Raw genomic sequence first — 17,822 nt, 5'->3', positions numbered from 1 at the left:
TTTGTGGACCCCAATTACTAAATGTGACATGAGAAGTGGATGAGGTGGTGTGATCCATTCATTATTCCTGTATGGGGATTGGACCATACACACTCACACTGACCTCTAGGTTTTCACCTCCAACCTTCTGCTAAGTCTTGGATTCAGTTGTGGGGATTCACTTTGATGGTCACAGAAGTCTCACTCATGTTGTGGAAACTTCATTGACACCATTGTTATCATATAAATGTACTCACCGAGGCCAAGATGCTGAGAGTGGCCGCTGTTGTGACTCAGCGCAGACCACACCTGAAGGTGGCACAGAGGGTGGTTGCACTAAGAGGCACAAGCTATCAGTAGGACAGTCACTTGCTAGTAGATCAGCAGGTAGCTTGAGCAGAGCTGAAAGGTGATGTCCTGTGGGAAGGTCCAGTAGCAATGGTAGCAAGTCTGTAAGGCAAAGGCAGAATCCAGGAGGCAGGCCAGGGGTCAAACACAGTCCAGATCAGAAGACAACAAGTACCAGGAATGTTGAGACAGAAGGATAATCCAAAGACAAGCCAGGGGTCGAACAAGGAGATAGCAGGTAAGTCCAGATGCAGGCTGAGGGTCAAAAACGTTCAGAAAGCGGGAGTCCAAGGTCAAGCCAGAGGTCAGGTCAGGAGAAGATCAGCGAGGTCAATGAGGCAATCCGGGTCACAACGGGTAATACAGATCACAAGAGCAGATGTGGGAATCACAGGAAGCTGAAGACGAACCAGCAGTGTGTTTGGATGACCTCACTTCCTTTATAGGTCAGCGAGGGGTCACATCCTGTGTGTGCGCTCGTGCGCTTTAGCGCATTCCTATTGCGCATAACTGTGCGCCAGAGTGCCTTGCCCATGCGCATCTTATGACAATTGTACTTTGGGATTTCCTTTGAACATCATGGTGGAGGATTTGATCTTATGTTGTGGAGAAGATTTTATTATTACCGTTCTTTATTTGGACCTTTTTTGAAAATTTGTACTAATATTGCTGCACTAATTTTATATATGCTGATTATAAATTTTCTTCATTAGTTATCAGTGAAATAGTCTCCATACCATTGTTATATATACACTTATAGGGAGTTTTGTGATGAGGAGTCTCACATTTATTGTTATATTTTTTCTACATTTATATTGTGTGAATGTTATATACTAGTGCTGCAGTCTTCTATATTATACTAGATGTGATAATTCCACCAATAGGGATCAGATATAACAATTCCATTCACTACAAAAATACACTTTCATAAATGTAAACAAAGGCAGACCTCCTGCAACCTATTCACAGCTACTTCAATCTATTAACATATAATATGCAAAAATAAATATACATGAAGAGCTATGAGAGTTATCTTAAAAAAATTGCAAACATCAAGAGAAAGTTTATAAAGGTGAAAGGGTAGATTTCCTACAACCCGTTCACCACTACTTCCATCTCCATTCACCATACAGTGACTTGTGCAGTAACAGAAATAAGAAGTCCCAGGGATTCATCCAGATGGTTTAAATCAATGCTGATCATCTTCCACCTCTTTGCAGCAACTTCAATCAACCTCCCCCACACCTGTGAGCAAACAGGTCACTTACCAAAAGGTTTGTCCCCACAAGCAAGGCCCAGACACGCTTGTTTATATCCTTCCAGCAGCGCCACTCCGCTTAAGCCAGCTTCCGATGAGAACAGACTGTGCCACGGAATGTCAGACCTCCAGGTAGTATCTCCAATATCACCCGAGGTATCCAGACAATGGCCGCAATCACATTACATGGAAAAGAAAAAGCCTCATAGTGCATAATCCTTAAATATATATAGAATCACAGATTGTACACTTCCATCATATACACGAGTATACACAGAACTCAGAGCACACACCGCTCCGGACTGCAGCCGTGTATGATGGAGTCCAGGCAGTGACATGGAGGCTTTTTCCTTTCTATGTAATGTGATGGTGGCCATTGTCTGGACACCTCGGGTGATATTGTATTTTTGCACATTATATGATATATAGACTGAAGTAGCTGTGAATAGGTTGGAGGAGATCTGCCCTTCCCCACATGTATGAAAGTGTTTTTTTGTAGTGAATTTAATTGTTATTATTGATCACTATTGGTGGAGTTATCACATCTACATTAGAAGTGTTGGTATTCGGACACATTGTAGGTTGCAGATTTCTCATTTGTCTCATCACACATTTTGTCACTAAGTGTAGGGCTCTATACATAGAATTATATTATACTATTTGTACTTCTATATCAGACTTCCTGTTGGCGGCTGGTTTTCATTCATTAGATTTTCACAAAGTTGTTCATGTTTTTTGGTGCAAATATTTCATTTTTACATTTTTATATCCAGCTTTAGAGAACTGTCTGGTATTGGTGATATAACGAGACAACCAGGAGATGAAATATATCGCCATTATTAAAGATATGTTGGTATTGCGCTGCCCCTCTATTAAATAACCCTCCGAGGGTGATAAGTATAATGCCTAGTTACATAAATCAATAGTGTAATATAAAAAATATATATATATATAAATGTCTACTGAATAATATCAAAAAGTGCAAAGTGCTACATTAAATAAAATAAAATAAACACACCACAGAGGTGATAGAATCCAAATAAATGAAAATCAAGTGAATAAAGGTAAGTAACTAAAAACAGTCTCTTAGAAAATTACTATTTTGCAGAGAAAATGCAAAAAAAAAAGTAAACGCACTACAGAGTCAATTGAAAACCTCCATGGAAACACAACTGCTTCAATTGAGTGCAAAGCCAAAAACAGTGAATTGATCATAAAGTGCCAAGTGCATCTTATAAATGTGCAAATAAGTAAACACTCTCCAGAGGTGATATAAGTGAACCATCCTAATAATAAACAAATAATATACAAGAAAATAAGAAAGAGTATACCTAGACCAAAAAGAGGGTACCCTCTCCTGATCACATGGGAATAAACTTTAGAATAAACAAAAAATATATATAGAATAAACAAACAATATATATATAGTAGTAAACGCACTACAGAGCCGGCTGTAACATACGTTATATCAGAATGAATCCGGGCTCTATAGATTAAATATACATATTGAAATCCATCAAAAAGAAAAAGATATAAATATTCAAGTCCATAAATAAACAACAGTCTCCTTTAAGTGCAAGTGCTTTGTGCAAACTCGTGTAAATTAAACTGAGGTGTGGATCTCCCAGTGCTTAATCCCGCTGTGATCACACTTTAGTGGGCAGTGGCCCCTTACCTATAGCAAGGAGGGATTCGCATAGAGGTATATAGATTTCGTTGTATGTCTTCTCTCCTGGTAAATTCGGTCACCTTCTCCTTTAAATTGTATTCTTATTGCTCCAGAGGACCCAATAGATTAAAAGAGAGGCAATACCATAGTGTAGTATTTCACAAATAGCATTTATTAAAATTTTCATACACAGGGTACTCACACATTAATAGATAGAAAAAAAAGCCTTTTTCTAGTAATCAGCAGCAAGTGCATCCACGGTCAGCTTCCTTCCCGTCCCTACGCGTGACATCACATCACGTGACTTCATCAGGGTACCCTCTTTTTGGTCTAGGTATACTCTTTCTTATTTTCTTGTATATCATTTGTTTATTGTTTATATCTCCATTATTATTATTATTTGATTCATGTAGTTTAGACATACACTATATTACCAAAAGTATTGGGACGTCTGACTTTACAAGCACATGAACTTTACTGGCATCCCATGGAAAGTGAAGAGGTTACTCGCCATACGAAAATTCTCATCTGACAGAATACAACCTCAGAAGTGATGTAATGTGTTGAATAGTTTTGTATGTATTCTTTCGTTTCTGAGTTCACGTACGATAAAAATGTTATAGTTTGCAAATCCAGCTTTCTCATACAAAAAAAAAATCAGAATCGGCTATCGAAAGCACAATACTAATGATCCAAAAATTGTCATCATCGTTTGGACAAAATTTTACTACTGATTTTCATATAGTGTGTATGGGCCTTTAGTCCGTATGGTTCAATGGTGAGTTGGCCCACCCTTTGCAGCTATCACAGCTTCATCTTTTCTGGGAAGGCTGTCCACAAGGTTTAGGAGTGTATCTATGGGAATGTTTGACCATTCTTACAGAAGTACATTTGTGAGATCATGCACTGATGTTGGATGAGAAGGCCTGGCTCGCAGTCTCCACTCAAATTGATGCTAAAGGTGCTCTATATCGGGTTGAAGTCAGGACTCCGTGCAGACCAGTCAAGTTCCTCCACCCCAAACTCGCTCATCTATGTCTTTATATAGGAACAGGGGTGGTAGGTTGCGCTATGGAGCTTATATGTAAATATAAAATAAAATAAAATAAAATAGGTAGGAGCTGCCTCTATTAGTATCCACCTGGTAGGGTGGGGAATGTTAAATTGGGGGTTGCTATGAATAGATCTGGCGCTATACCTATATGTGAAAGTATGTCTCCAGGGACTTAATGGTGTAATAAATTAAAAGTGTTACTTCAACCTGATATATAAGTGACAATGTGCAATGTGCTGTTCTAGTATGAAATATATATAAGTAAAGATTGGAAAATGTATAAATAGAAATATTTGCCACAGTAATAGATATTTGCCAGCTTGCTGGCTATAGAATAAAATTATGTGCAATGTAAGACATAAATTAGTGATCACTTCTTAATGTCTAAAACATATAAATACCCAGAACATGTAAGGTGCTAGTGCTAGGACTACTTAATATATTAGTGACAAATATGAAATATAAACGCAGAATTAACCAAACTATAAAATTTAAAGTGCACAAATGTGACGGTAAAATATATGCATGCAATAATAAAATACACAATAAATATGTGATAGATGTCAGTACATCAAGTGGAACATGCCAAGAAATTGGGAGTGAAAAAAAAAAAAAAAAAAAAACCAAGAAAAAGGGTAAAAATGAAAATAGAAATAAAAATGTTAAATATATGTCCAAAAATTATAAAAATATAAAATGTAAAAAAGAGCAAGAAGTCTCTGGTGCAGTGCAATTAATGGGGTTTTTTCCGTGGATAAAAGGAGGGGATGTGATAGATCCAACTCTATTCTTCATGCATTGTGGACACTTCTAGGTTGTACTCTCACCAGAAAAATAACCCCATCCGGGGAGGATCAGCCTTCACAGTATGAGCCACTGTGTCGCTCTCTGGCTTGCTTCTAGTGGGCTGCTGGAGATCCCTCGTTATTTCCAGGTGGAGTGTGCCACAGTATGTATATGTTAAAAGAGAGGACCATCCATAGTGTGATACCGTATAAATCAATTTATTAAACAAATACTTAAAACTACTCACAATTTTAGATATAGGTAATGGCATAAAGGGTTGCTGTATAAGAAGTAAGGAAGCTGCTGCGAGCGTTCCGTTCGGCTGCTGCGAGCGTTCCGCTCGGCTGCTGCGAGCGTTCCGTTCGGCTTCCACGCCGTCTGTGTTGGAAGTGTGTGTTCGATAAGCCACGCCCTACGCGTTTCGTCACTGGGACGTCATATATACCTTGCTTTGTGCACTGCCCCAAATCATTTGGTGAAGAGGGATTATGGTGTGGGGTTGTTTTTCAGGGGTTGGGCTTGGCCCCTTAGTTCCAGTGAAGGGAACTCTTAAGATGTCAGCATACAAAGACATTTTGGAAAATTTCATGCTCCCAACTTTGTGGGAACAGTTTGGGGATGGCCCCTTCCTATTCCAACATGACTGCGCACCAGGGCCCAAAGCAAGGTCCATAAAAACATGGATGAGTGAGTTTGGGGTGGAGGAACTTGACTAGCCTGCACAAAGTCCTGACTTCAATCCGATAGAACACCTTTGGGATGAGTTAGTGCGGAGACTGCAAGCCAGGCCTTCCCAACATCAGTGCCTGACCTAACAATTGTGCTTCTGGAAGAATGGTCAAACAGTCCCATAGACACACTCCTAAACTTTGCGGACAGCCTTCCCAGAAGAGTTGACGCTGTTATAGCTGCAAAGGATGGGCCAACTCAATATTGAACCCTACAGCCAAAGACTGGGATGGCATTAAACTCCATGTGCTCCCTCCGCAGAGAGGTCCGGCGGGGAGCCCCCCGCGCACCCTGATTCTGCGCTTGATGAACTTCAGGGACCGGGATGAGGTGCTCAGAGCGGCGAGGCTGATGAAGGAGGTCAAATACCAGAATTCTAGGCTGCTGTTTTTTCCTGATTATACCATGGAGACTCAGAAACAGCGAAGGTCCTTCGATGCGGTCAAGGCTTCCATGAGGGCTAAAGGGATCAAGTACAGCATCCTCTTTCCGGCGAAACTGCGTGTGGTGGACGGTGAGACTGTCCGATTCTTTACTAATCCCAGAGATGCTGCTTCTTGGCTGGAGACACTACCTGGCTGACTATCATGATAACTTACTCCTGGCTGATGAGTCTGCTGAGGTGGCTCTGCACTTTCTTCCTCATTTGCGGATCTTTTTGTGTTTTTGTTTCTTTTTCTTTTTTCTCCATTTTTCCCTGAGCCGAGGGGGGGGGGGGGTACTGTTGTGGTGTCCCTTACCTTCACCTCCGCCCGGCTGGGATCCGATGGACTGTTGGAGTGGGCCTATCGCGCTTGGTTCATCCTACAGGATTGAGGGGACTCCACTGCTCGGGACTGTGATGTGTGTGATAGATGGGTGCATTTTAATTGCTATGTCTTTTGTGCTCTAGCAACTCTTAAGGGGGGGTTATAGCGCTGGTGGCAGGTAGGGATAGTGGTCTCCCCCTTGTGTGTATGAGGTGAGGGGGGGGCTGCGTCCTCCTGACGGTCTGGTGCACGCCTACCTGAGTAAGTTGCTCACGGAGCCTTAAGGGTTATTTTGTGGTTAAGTTTGGGGATCTATGCGGGACTCCACTGTTGGGGTTTTGCGGTGTGGGTGTGGGGGAGGTCGGCCGTTGCTGATCAGTTTTGGTTCGGTTTAAGTTTGGGTTCTATGTTTGATTTTTTTCACGGTATGTTGACACATGTACAATCCTACTATGGGGGGTGGATTATGGTCTTAGGGTTCACCGTTATTAGTCTGGAGGGCCTTGCCGCCTACATGTATGCTAGTACTGGGTGTCAGGAACGGTGTTGTTGCTGGGATCGCCTGCTGGTGTCACTGTTTCTTTTGCCATCAAAGGTTGCAGTTCTGGTGGTCACCAGCGGGTGTCTCCCAGCAAACAGACATTCTAATAATCCAGCTGCACCTGAAGTGGTATGGCTTGGAAGTATATAAGCCCGCCCTTCACTGAGGCTCATTGCTTCAGAATCCTTCCTGCTAGCCTTGTCCCTGCCTGACCTGTTACCTGAGACCTGTTCCTGATTTGCTTCCTGTCCTGGACTCTGTTCCCTATACCTGTGACTTGTCCCCTGATTCCTGCCTTGGCTCCCCTTACTTCCGCTTCCTCCACCTGGCCTCCTGTTCCCCTTGTCTCTCATCCCTGCCTTGTTATATATGTGTTCCCTTTCCATGTGTATATATATAGTTAGTTAGTTAGTTTAGGGGTTTGCTGTGTATTATTTGTGTTCTTGCTTGTTTATGGTTTGCTGTGTATTATTTGTGTTCTTGTTTGTTTATGGTTTGCTGTGTTTGGTTTGCACGTGTGCCTTTTTCCTTAATAAATATTTATATTTTAACTTACCTTTCGAGCCTCATTCCTTTAGTGCAGCCCATTCATCTGTTTACTTTGTGCTGGATGCCTGTGTTAGGCATCCCTTCCATGACAGAATTCTGAAGCCATACTAACAGATCGGCTGCACTTGGGAATAGGATCTGGATACTTGCTATTGCCAAGAAAAATGCATCTGGAAGATATCCTGTATCTTTCGCTTCTGGCAACAGATGACAGAGATTTTTGTCATCAGACATTAGGTGAATACACTAGAGAGTAACTGCTGGAATGTATCCGTGTAGCCCATGTTTTTGTCGATCGGGGCAGTTTTCTGTTTGAGGACGTGCAGCCATTGATTCGGATCTGTACAGAGTTGGCCCTGTCTGATGCCTCTAGTGGAGGTGATGACTATACACCCCCTTTTAGTGCAGCTCAGGTAGAGTCTTTGGTGTGGCTGTTGGAAGATGACTCGGCCTTTTTCTTTGAGCAATACTCAGCTTGTCCTCAACAGGTGCTTGCAGCATGTATTGATTCAGTGCAGTCTCTGGTCAGACAAACCGTGTGCAAACCAGATTTTGTGCAACCATTATTACAGGCCTGGTCAAGCTTGTTGTACTCAGCTTCTGTCAGCTCCCAACCACCCATTTCTGTGTCCAGATACCAGCCTGCTGGGATATCTTCCTCTCTATTACCCCCAACAACCACAATTTCTGATCAATACACCCTGCTACCAATGAAGTACCAGTACCCTGTTTCCTCCTGCTGTACCTACCCAGCCTTTAACCCCTCTGCTACTTCTCAGCTGCCTTCATCAGTTCCATTGAATCTCCCCTCAAGATCTGCTCCCTCTGTTTTACCATCCTTCCACTCTTCACTCTTACCAGCTGCATCCACTACCTACAGCCCTGTACCCACATACAAATCTTCAGTTGCTAAAACCAAAAAGAAACTGAAGTTTTTCCCAACCCATACCATTCTGTCATCACCCACTTCTGCCTCCACGCCTGATGTTCCAATGCCTGCTGTTCAGCCTGTTGTGCCAGTGTCTCTGCCTGTTTTCCAGCCTGCTGCCCCGGCCTTCCAGCCTGACGCCTTCCAGCCTGCTGCCCCGGCCTTTCAGCCTGACGCCTTCCAGCCTGCTGCCCCGGCCTTCCAGCCTGCTGACGTCTTTCAGCCTGCTGACGCCTTCCAGCCTGCTGCCCCGGCCTTCCAGCCTGATGCCTTCCAGCCTGATGCCTTCCAGCCTGACGCCTTCCAGCCTGCTGCCCCGGCCTTCCAGCCTGACGCCTTCCAGCCTGCTGCCCCGGCCTTCCAGTCTGATGCCCCGGCCTTGCAGTCTGATGTCCCGGCCTTCCAGTCTGGTGCCTTGCAGCCTGATGTCCCGGCCTTGCAGCCTGATGTCCCGGCCTTGCAGCCTGATGTCCCGGCCTTGCAGCCTGATGTCCCGGCCTTGCAGTCTGATGTCCCGGCCTTGCAGTCTGATGTCCCGGCCTTGCAGTCTGATGTCCCGGCCTTGCAGTCTGATGTCCCGGCCTTGCAGTCTGATGTCCCGGCCTTGCAGTCTGATGTCCCGGCCTTCCAGCCTGATGCCTTGCAGTCTGATATCCCGGCCTTCCAGCCTGATGCCTTCCAGTCTGATGTCCCGGCCTTCCAGTCTGATGTCCCGGCCTTCCAGTCTGATGTCCCGGCCTTCCAGTCTGATGTCCCGGCCTTCCAGTCTGATGCCTTGCAGTCTGATGTCCCGGCCTTGCAGTCTGATGTCCCGGCCTTGCAGTCTGATGTCCCGGCCTTGCAGTCTGATGTCCCGGCCTTGCAGTCTGATGTCCCGGCCTTCCAGTCTGATGCCTTGCAGTCTGATGTCCCGGCCTTCCAGTCTGATGCCTTGCAGTCTGTTGTCCCGGCCTTGCAGTCTGTTGTCCCGGCCTTGCAGTCTGATGTCCCGGCCTTGCAGTCTGATGTCCCGGCCTTGCAGTCTGATGCCTTGCAGTCTGATGTCCCGGCCTTCCAGTCTGATGTCCCGGCCTTCCAGTCTGATGCCTTGCAGTCTGATGTCCCGGCCTTCCAGTCTGATGCCTTGCAGTCTGATGTCCCGGCCTTCCAGTCTGATGCCTTGCAGTCTGATGTCCCGGCCTTCCAGTCTGATGCCTTGCAGTCTGATGTCCCGGCCTTCCAGTCTGATGCCTTGCAGTCTGATGTCCCGGCCTTCCAGTCTGATGCCTTGCAGTCTGATGTCCCGGCCTTGCAGTCTGATGCCTTGCAGTCTGATGTCCCGGCCTTGCAGTCTGATGTCCCGGCCTTGCAGTCTGATGTCCCGGCCTTGCAGTCTGATGCCTTGCAGTCTGATGTCCCGGCCTTGCAGTCTGATGCCTTGCAGTCTGATGTCCCGGCCTTGCAGTCTGATGCCTTGCAGTCTGATGTCCCGGCCTTGCAGTCTGATGCCTTGCAGTCTGATGTCCCGGCCTTGCAGTCTGATGCCTTGCAGTCTGATGTCCCGGCCTTGCAGTCTGATGCCTTGCAGTCTGATGTCCCGGCCTTGCAGTCTGATGCCTTGCAGTCTGATGTCCCGGCCTTGCAGTCTGATGCCTTGCAGTCTGATGTCCCGGCCTTGCAGTCTGATGCCTTGCAGTCTGATGTCCCGGCCTTGCAGTCTGATGCCTTGCAGTCTGATGCCTTGCAGTCTGATGCCTTGCAGTCTGATGTCCCGGCCTTCCAGTCTGATGCCTTGCAGTCTGATGTCCCGGCCTTCCAGTCTGATGCCTTGCAGTCTGATGTCCCGGCCTTCCAGTCTGATGCCTTGCAGTCTGATGTCCCGGCCTTCCAGTCTGATGCCTTGCAGTCTGATGTCCCGGCCTTCCAGTCTGATGCCTTGCAGTCTGATGTCCCGGCCTTCCAGTCTGATGCCTTGCAGTCTGATGTCCCGGCCTTCCAGTCTGATGCCTTGCAGTCTGATGTCCCGGCCTTCCAGTCTGATGCCTTGCAGTCTGATGTCCCGGCCTTCCAGTCTGATGCCTTGCAGTCTGATGTCCCGGCCTTCCAGTCTGATGCCTTGCAGTCTGATGTCCCGGCCTTCCAGTCTGATGCCTTGCAGTCTGATGTCCCGGCCTTCCAGTCTGATGCCTTGCAGTCTGATGTCCCGGCCTTCCAGTCTGATGCCTTGCAGTCTGATGTCCCGGCCTTCCAGTCTGATGCCTTGCAGTCTGATGTCCCGGCCTTCCAGTCTGATGCCTTGCAGTCTGATGTCCCGGCCTTCCAGTCTGATGCCTTGCAGTCTGATGTCCCGGCCTTCCAGTCCGATGCCTTGCAGTCTGATGTCCCGGCCTTCCAGCCCGATGACCCGGAGCTCGCTGCCCAGCCCGATGACCCGGAGCTCGCTGCCCAGCCCGATGACCCGGAGCTCGCTGCCAAGCCTTCTGCCCAGGCTGATGACCCAGTGTTTGCTGCCCAGCCTGGTGACCCGGTGCTTTCTGCCAAGCCTACTGCCCAGCCTGATGACCTGGAGCTTGCTGCCCCACCTGATGACCCGGTGCTTGCTGCCAAGTATACTGCCCAGCCTGATGACCCGGTGTTTGCTGCCCAGCCTGATGACCCGGTGCTTGCTGCCAAGCCTACTGCCCAGCCTGATGACCCGATGCTTGCTGCCCAGCCTGATGACCTGGAGCCTGCTGCCCAGCCCGATGACCCGAAGCAAGTTGCCCAGCCTGTTTTTATTTCCAGATCTAAACTTCCAGACCCTGGTGGTGGGATACATGTTCCATTGTCGGACTTGGGTGGCATGCCTCCCAGTAGGTTAAGAGACTCTGGCCGGAGAGCGCAAAGAAGTCAGCAATCACAGGGGAGACTTTTCTGGACTTTTCCCCATTTACATGCACTGTCAGGTCAAGGGCAGAATGGAGTGTCCGGAGGCCACTCCTTAGGGGGGGGAACTGTCAGGAACGGTGTTGTTGCTGGGATCGCCTGCTGGTGTCACTGTTTCTTTTGCCATCAAAGGTTGCAGTTCTGGTGGTCACCAGCGGGTGTCTCCCAGCAAACAGACATTCTAATAATCCAGCTGCACCTGAAGTGGTATGGCTTGGAAGTATATAAGCCCGCCCTTCACTGAGGCTCATTGCTTCAGAATCCTTCCTGCTAGCCTTGTCCCTGCCTGACCTGTTACCTGAGACCTGTTCCTGATTTGCTTCCTGTCCTGGACTCTGTTCCCTATACCTGTGACTTGTCCCCTGATTCCTGCCTTGGCTCCCCTTACTTCCGCTTCCTCCACCTGGCCTCCTGTTCCCCTTGTCTCTCATCCCTGCCTTGTTATATATGTGTTCCCTTTCCATGTATATAGTTAGTTAGTTTAGGGTTTTGGGGTTTGCTGTGTATTATTTGTGTTCTTGCTTGTTTATGGTTTGCTGTGTATTATTTGTGCTCTTGCTTGTTTATGGTTTGCTGTGTATTATTTGTGTTCTTGCTTGTTTATGGTTTGCTGTGTTTGTTTGGTTTGCACGTGTGTCTTTTTCCTTAATAAATATTTATATCTTCACTTACCTTTCGAGCCTCATTCCTTAGTGCAGCCCATTGATCTGTTTACTTTGTGCTGGATGCCTGTGTTAGGCATCCCTTCCATGACACTGGGGCACCCTCGGGGGCGGGATGGTTTTCTCTTTGGGGAGGGGGCTATGTGACTGAATCCGGGCATTTATTTTCAATGGTTATCAGATATGGCTGAATTCTCGGTTCTATCCTGGAACGTGAGGGGTCTGAACTCTGCGGTCAAGCGCTCACTGGTGTTTAACTTTCTACAAAGATACTCTCCACATATTTGTATCCTCCAGGAGACGCATTTGATGGGCTCCCGAGTGCTTGGCCTCAGGAGAGCGTGGGTTGGCCAACACTACCATGCCACCTACTCGAGTTATTCCAGGGGGGTGAGTGTGCTTGTTCACAGATCCCTTGCGTTCCAGTTCCATGAGTTGAAAACGGATCCGGGGGGCAGGTTTCTCATTTTGCATGCTACTATTGCGAATGTGGAGTATGTCCTGGTGGGTATTTACCTGCCTCCCCCCGCAGATACTGACCTTCTGTTTGCCATTATGAACCTAGTTATAAAGTATGGAGTAGAAAATGTCATATTGATAGGGGATTATAATATGGCCCCGTCCTCGGAGCTAGATAGACTCCACAGGCCCTCTCGTGAGACTCCGGGTCTGACACGGTGGGCTGATACTTTTGGTCTGGTGGATGTCTGGCGCCATTTTCACCCCTCGGGCAGGGAGTATACCTGTCATTCCGCCACGTTTCGCACCTTTTCCCGCATAGATCTGGGGTATGTCTCGCAGGCTATGCTGCGTCGGGTGGTGGATGTGCGGATTCTGCCCAGGGGGGTGTCTGACCACGCTCCCCTCCTCCTTGGGGTTTCTCTTGGGCTCCCTTTGCGGAGGGGACTGTGGAGGCTGTCGGGGTATTGGATAGCAGATGTTGGGGTTCAGGAGGATATGCCAGAAGCCCTCTGTCACTACTGGTTGGAGAATGCGGACTCTGCGGAGCCCAGGGTGGCCTGGGATGCGTTCAAGTGCTGGCTGAGGGGAGAATATACTTCTAGAATTGTCAAGTGTCGTACGCAGTCTGTGCAGCAGCTGGAGGAATTGGAGAGGGTATTGAGGGAAAAGGAGAGTTGTCATGTGGCGGACCCCACCCCCCTTAGATATCAGGAATGGCAAGGGGCACTTCGGGCGGTCGAGCTCCATAGGATAGACCTGACTAAGAAGTCTATGCTGGGCACTGCTCAAAAATTTTTTGAATATGGGGATAAAAATGGGAAGATGCTCTCGTGGTTGGCCCGGGGACACTCTACCAGCGCTCATATTGGTGGGGTCAGGGGCGAGGGAGGGACCCTTATCACGGACCCGGAAGGGATCCTGGACCGATTTGTGCAGTATTATAGCACCCTGTACTCTACTAGGGTGGATTATGAGGACCCGGCTCTCCTGGCCTTTCTGGATGGGGTGGAACTTCCCGCTCTATCCCGAGAGGCGATAGATCGTTTGGAGAAGGCCATATCGTTGGAGGAGGTACAGATGGCAATGGCCCAAATGCAGGTGGGGAAGTCCCCCGGGGCAGATGGTATCCCCGTTGAATTTTACGCTACCTATCAGGAGTTAGTGGCCCCTAAACTGGTTTCTTTATTCGCCCAGTCCCTGGAGAAGGGGTTGCTCCCCGAATCCATGTCAGAGGCGATCGTGGTGTTGGTGCCCAAGCCGGGTAAGGATCCCGAAGACTGTGCGTCTTACCGCCCAATATCTTTGATAAATGTCGATGCCAAACTGTTGGCACAGATCATGGCGAATCGGTTGGCACAGGTCCTGGAGAGCCTTGTTCATGTGGACCAGACGGGATTTATGCCCGGTAAGGGTACCGACATCAATCTGAGACGCCTTTTCCTTAACTTAACTATCCCTCATGATAACGCTGGGACCAGGGTCGTTGCCTCCCTGGATGCCGAAAAGGCATTTGACTCAGTGGAATGGGGATACCTGTGGGAGGTACTCCGTAGATATGGGTTCGGTCCCCATTTCCTGAGTTGGCTGCAGCTGCTTTATAACGGACCGAGGGCACGGCTGCGCATTAATGGCAGGCTATCGGAGGCGTTTCGGTTGCAGCGGGGCACCCGACAGGGCTGTCCCCTCTCCCCGTCGTTATTTGCGCTGGCATTGGAACCTTTGGCGGTGGCCCTGAGGGCCTCCTCGGGGGTGGAAGGACTTAAAATCGTCCCTCTTGAGGAGAAGGTGTCACTCTACGCCGATGATGCTCTGCTCTGTTTGAGAGATGCGGATTCCTCCTTACGGGCGGCCTTGGAAATTTTCAATGTATTCGGACGTTTCTCTGGGGTCAGAATAAACTGGACCAAATCCGTCCTGTTTCCTCTGGACCCGGGGTCAAGGGCGGCTGCAGCGGACACTCCACTCCAGTGGGTAACTGAATTCAAGTATCTAGGGATAGTGGTGGGCAGGGATCCGACACACTACTTTGACCTTAACTTGAAACCGGCCCTCCTTCAGCTGAAGGCTAGATGTGCCTCCTGGGGGAAGCTTCCCTTGAATCTGCTAGGTCGCATTAACCTGTTGAAAATGGTGTTCCTCCCCAGGTTCCTCTATTTTTTTAGGAACTCCCCCGTTTTGCTCCCGGGTGCCTTTTTTGCGGATCTGGATGGCTGTGTGGGTTCCTTTATTGGGGGGGGATCTACCCCCAGAATTGCAAGGTCCACTTTGTGTCTACCTGTGCGATGTGGGGGGTTGGCTCTACCCAACTTCAGGGTCTATTACTGGGCGGCGGTCCTTGTGTCGGTCCGTTGGTGGTTTGCCCGTTCTAGGACGAACGCTGCGAGCTGCATTGAAGCAGCTAGGGTGGGTTCTTGGAGGATCTTGCCAATTTAGTATACAAAGGCCCTGGGGCACGTCAGGTGCTTCCGCTTCCGACTAGAACGATGCTCAGGGTGTGGGGGTTGGCCAGGAGACGGTTCATTAAGCCCGCAGTCTGGTCCCCCCGACAGCCAATATGGGAGAACCCTAGCCTCCCGCACTTTCGGACGATCCCTGACCCGAGGGTGTGGGTGCGACATGGGTTGCGGACGTTGGGCGACATTGTCACGGGGGGCAGCCTGCGGACGTATGGGGAACTTGCCACTAAATTTAATTTGCCCGGGTGGATGTATTTCTGTTACCACCAACTGAGACATGCAGCCAGGGCACAGCTGCCAGCAGCTACGACTCTATCTATGGATCCTGTGGAGGAGCTACTATCTCTGGACCAGCTCTCCAAGCCTCTCTCATCCCTGTACGTCTTGCTACTCAGTGTAGATTCTCCTAAGATGGAGAAATTGTGGGAGGCCTGGCAGAGGGACATTCCCACCTTGGAGAGAGAGGATTGGAATGACTGCTTTCAGGATAGTCTTGGCCTGGTGATTTCCTCCAGAGATAAGGTGATACAGACCAAGTTTCTGCATAGGGTTTATTATACTCCACAGCGGTTGCACAGACTGTATCGGCAGAGGGATCCTGCCTGTACCAGGTGTGGGGCAGCGGAGGGAACATTCTTCCACATGTTCTGGAGCTGCCCGGCAGTGACATTTTTTAAGCCCAGTGTGCATGGAGCCTTATGGAGTCTAAAGTTGGATTTTGATGACATTCTCATATTTCTATATTATTTATGTGGTTTAGATATAAAACTGTCCCAGAATATTATTGTCTCAGTCAGTCCTGTTATACTCACTGTAATTCCTCTATCCGGCTTGTTGTCAGAGCTTCCATCAGATCCCTCAAATATGGACCCTTCAGATAGTTCCCAGACAGGATCAGTATCCTCAGTGTCTGGTTATTTCTTATTCCAGATGCCAGGTGGGGGCAGGAACTGTCTGTCAGGTGATTATTATGCAATCTGTAGAAGAAGAGAAGAATGTTACCAGAAGAAAATGATTTTCTCCCCCAGGAATGAATGTAACTATTCTCTACATGAATGGAACTCATTTCTCTTTATTGGAATCATTAATATGAGATCACTTTATAAAACACAATCGATCATCTACACTATTGGAGGATTTCTCTTTTTGTGGATCCCAATTACTAAATGTGACTTGAGAAGTGGATGAGGTGGTGTGATCCATTCATTATTCCTGTATGGGGATTGGACCATACACACTCACACTGACCTCTAGGCTTTCACCTCCAACCTTCTGCTAAGTCTTGGATTCAGTTGTGGGGATTCACTTTGATGGTCACAGAAGTCTCACTCATGTTGCGGAAACTTCATTGACTAAAAATGAAACCATTGTACTTTGGGATTTCCTTTGAACATCATGGTGGAGGATTTGATCTTATGGTGTGGAGAAGATTTTATTATTACCGTTCTTTATTTGGACTTTTTTGAAAATTTCTACTAATATTGCTGCACTAATTTTATATATGCTGATTATAAATTCTCTTCACTAGTTATCAGTGAAATAGTCTCCATACCATTGTTATATATACACTTATAGGGAGTTTTGTGTTGAGGAGTCTCACTTTTATTGTTATATTTTCACATTTATATTGTGTGAATGTTATATACTAGTGCTGCAGTATTCTATATTATACTAGATGTGATAATTCCACCAATAGGGATCAGATATAACAATTACATTTACTACAAAAATACACTTTCATGCATGTAAATAAAAGCAAATCTCCTGCAAACTATTCACAGCTGCTTCCATCTATATAACTTATAATATGCAAAAATAAATAAACATGAAGAGCAACAAAGTTATCTTAAAAAATTTAAAACAGCAAGAGAAAATTTCTAAAGGTAAAAAAAGTGGACTTTCTTCAAGCCATTCACCACTACTTCCATGTCCAATCACCATACAGTGACTTGTGCAGTAACAGAATAAGAAGTCCCAGAGATTCATCCAGATGGTTTAAATCAATGCTGATCAATTGCGACCTCTTTGCAGCAACTTCAATCAACCTCCACCACACCAGTGAGCAAACAGGTCACTTACCAAAAGGTTTGTCCCCACAAGCAAGGCCCAGACACGCTTGTTTATATCCTTCCAGCAGCACCACTCCGCTCAAGCCGGCTTCCGATGAGAACAGACTGTGCCACGGAATGTCAGACCTCCAGGTAGTATCTCCAATATCACCCGAGGTATCCAGACAATGGCCGCCATCACATTACATGGAAAAGAAAAAGCCTCCATAGTGCATAATCCTTAAATATATATAGAATCACAGATTGTACACTTCCATCATATACACGAGTATACACAGAACTCAGAGCACACACCACTCCGGACTGCAGCCGTGTATGATGGAGTCCAGGCAGTGACATGGAGGCTTTTTCCTTTCTATGTAATGTGATGGCGGCCATTGTCTGGACACCTCGGGTGATATTGTATTTTTGCACATTATATGTTATACACTGAAGTAGATGTGAATAGGTTGGAGGAGATCTGCCCTTCCTCACATGTATGAAAGTGCATTTTTGTAGCGGATTTACTTTTTATTATTGATCACTATTGGTGGAGTTATCACATCTACATTAGAAGTGTTGGTATTCGGACACATTGTAGGTTGCAGATTTCTCATTTGTCTCATCACACATTGTGTCACTAAGTGTAGGGCTCTATACATAGAATTATATTATACTATTTGTACTTCTATATCAGACT

At 47.1% G+C, this 17,822-nt stretch overlaps 1 protein-coding gene across 7 annotated transcripts in view; it reads right to left on the bottom strand.

Annotated features, from left to right (window-relative positions):
- LOC143942800 (NACHT, LRR and PYD domains-containing protein 3-like) overlaps positions 1–17,822 on the bottom strand; it is a 415,453-nt gene that overhangs the window by 30,277 nt on the left and 367,354 nt on the right. For 6 of the 7 annotated variants that reach the window (XM_077464200.1, XM_077464197.1, XM_077464199.1 and 3 more), the window contains one exon: positions 15,887–16,051. In XM_077464200.1, coding sequence (XP_077320326.1) covers positions 15,887–16,051 — 165 coding nt within the window. Of the gene's footprint in view, positions 1–298; positions 430–15,886; positions 16,052–17,822 lie in introns of those variants that run through there. The other variant, XM_077464203.1, reaches the window with a different exon arrangement.

This window comes from Lithobates pipiens, unplaced genomic scaffold (assembly GCF_037356315.1).
Source record: "Lithobates pipiens isolate NorthernLeopardFrog02 unplaced genomic scaffold, aLitPip1_a1.2 Scaffold_30, whole genome shotgun sequence".
Taxonomy (NCBI): Eukaryota; Metazoa; Chordata; class Amphibia; order Anura; family Ranidae; genus Lithobates; species Lithobates pipiens.
This window is presented reverse-complemented; position numbering and strand designations above follow the sequence as displayed.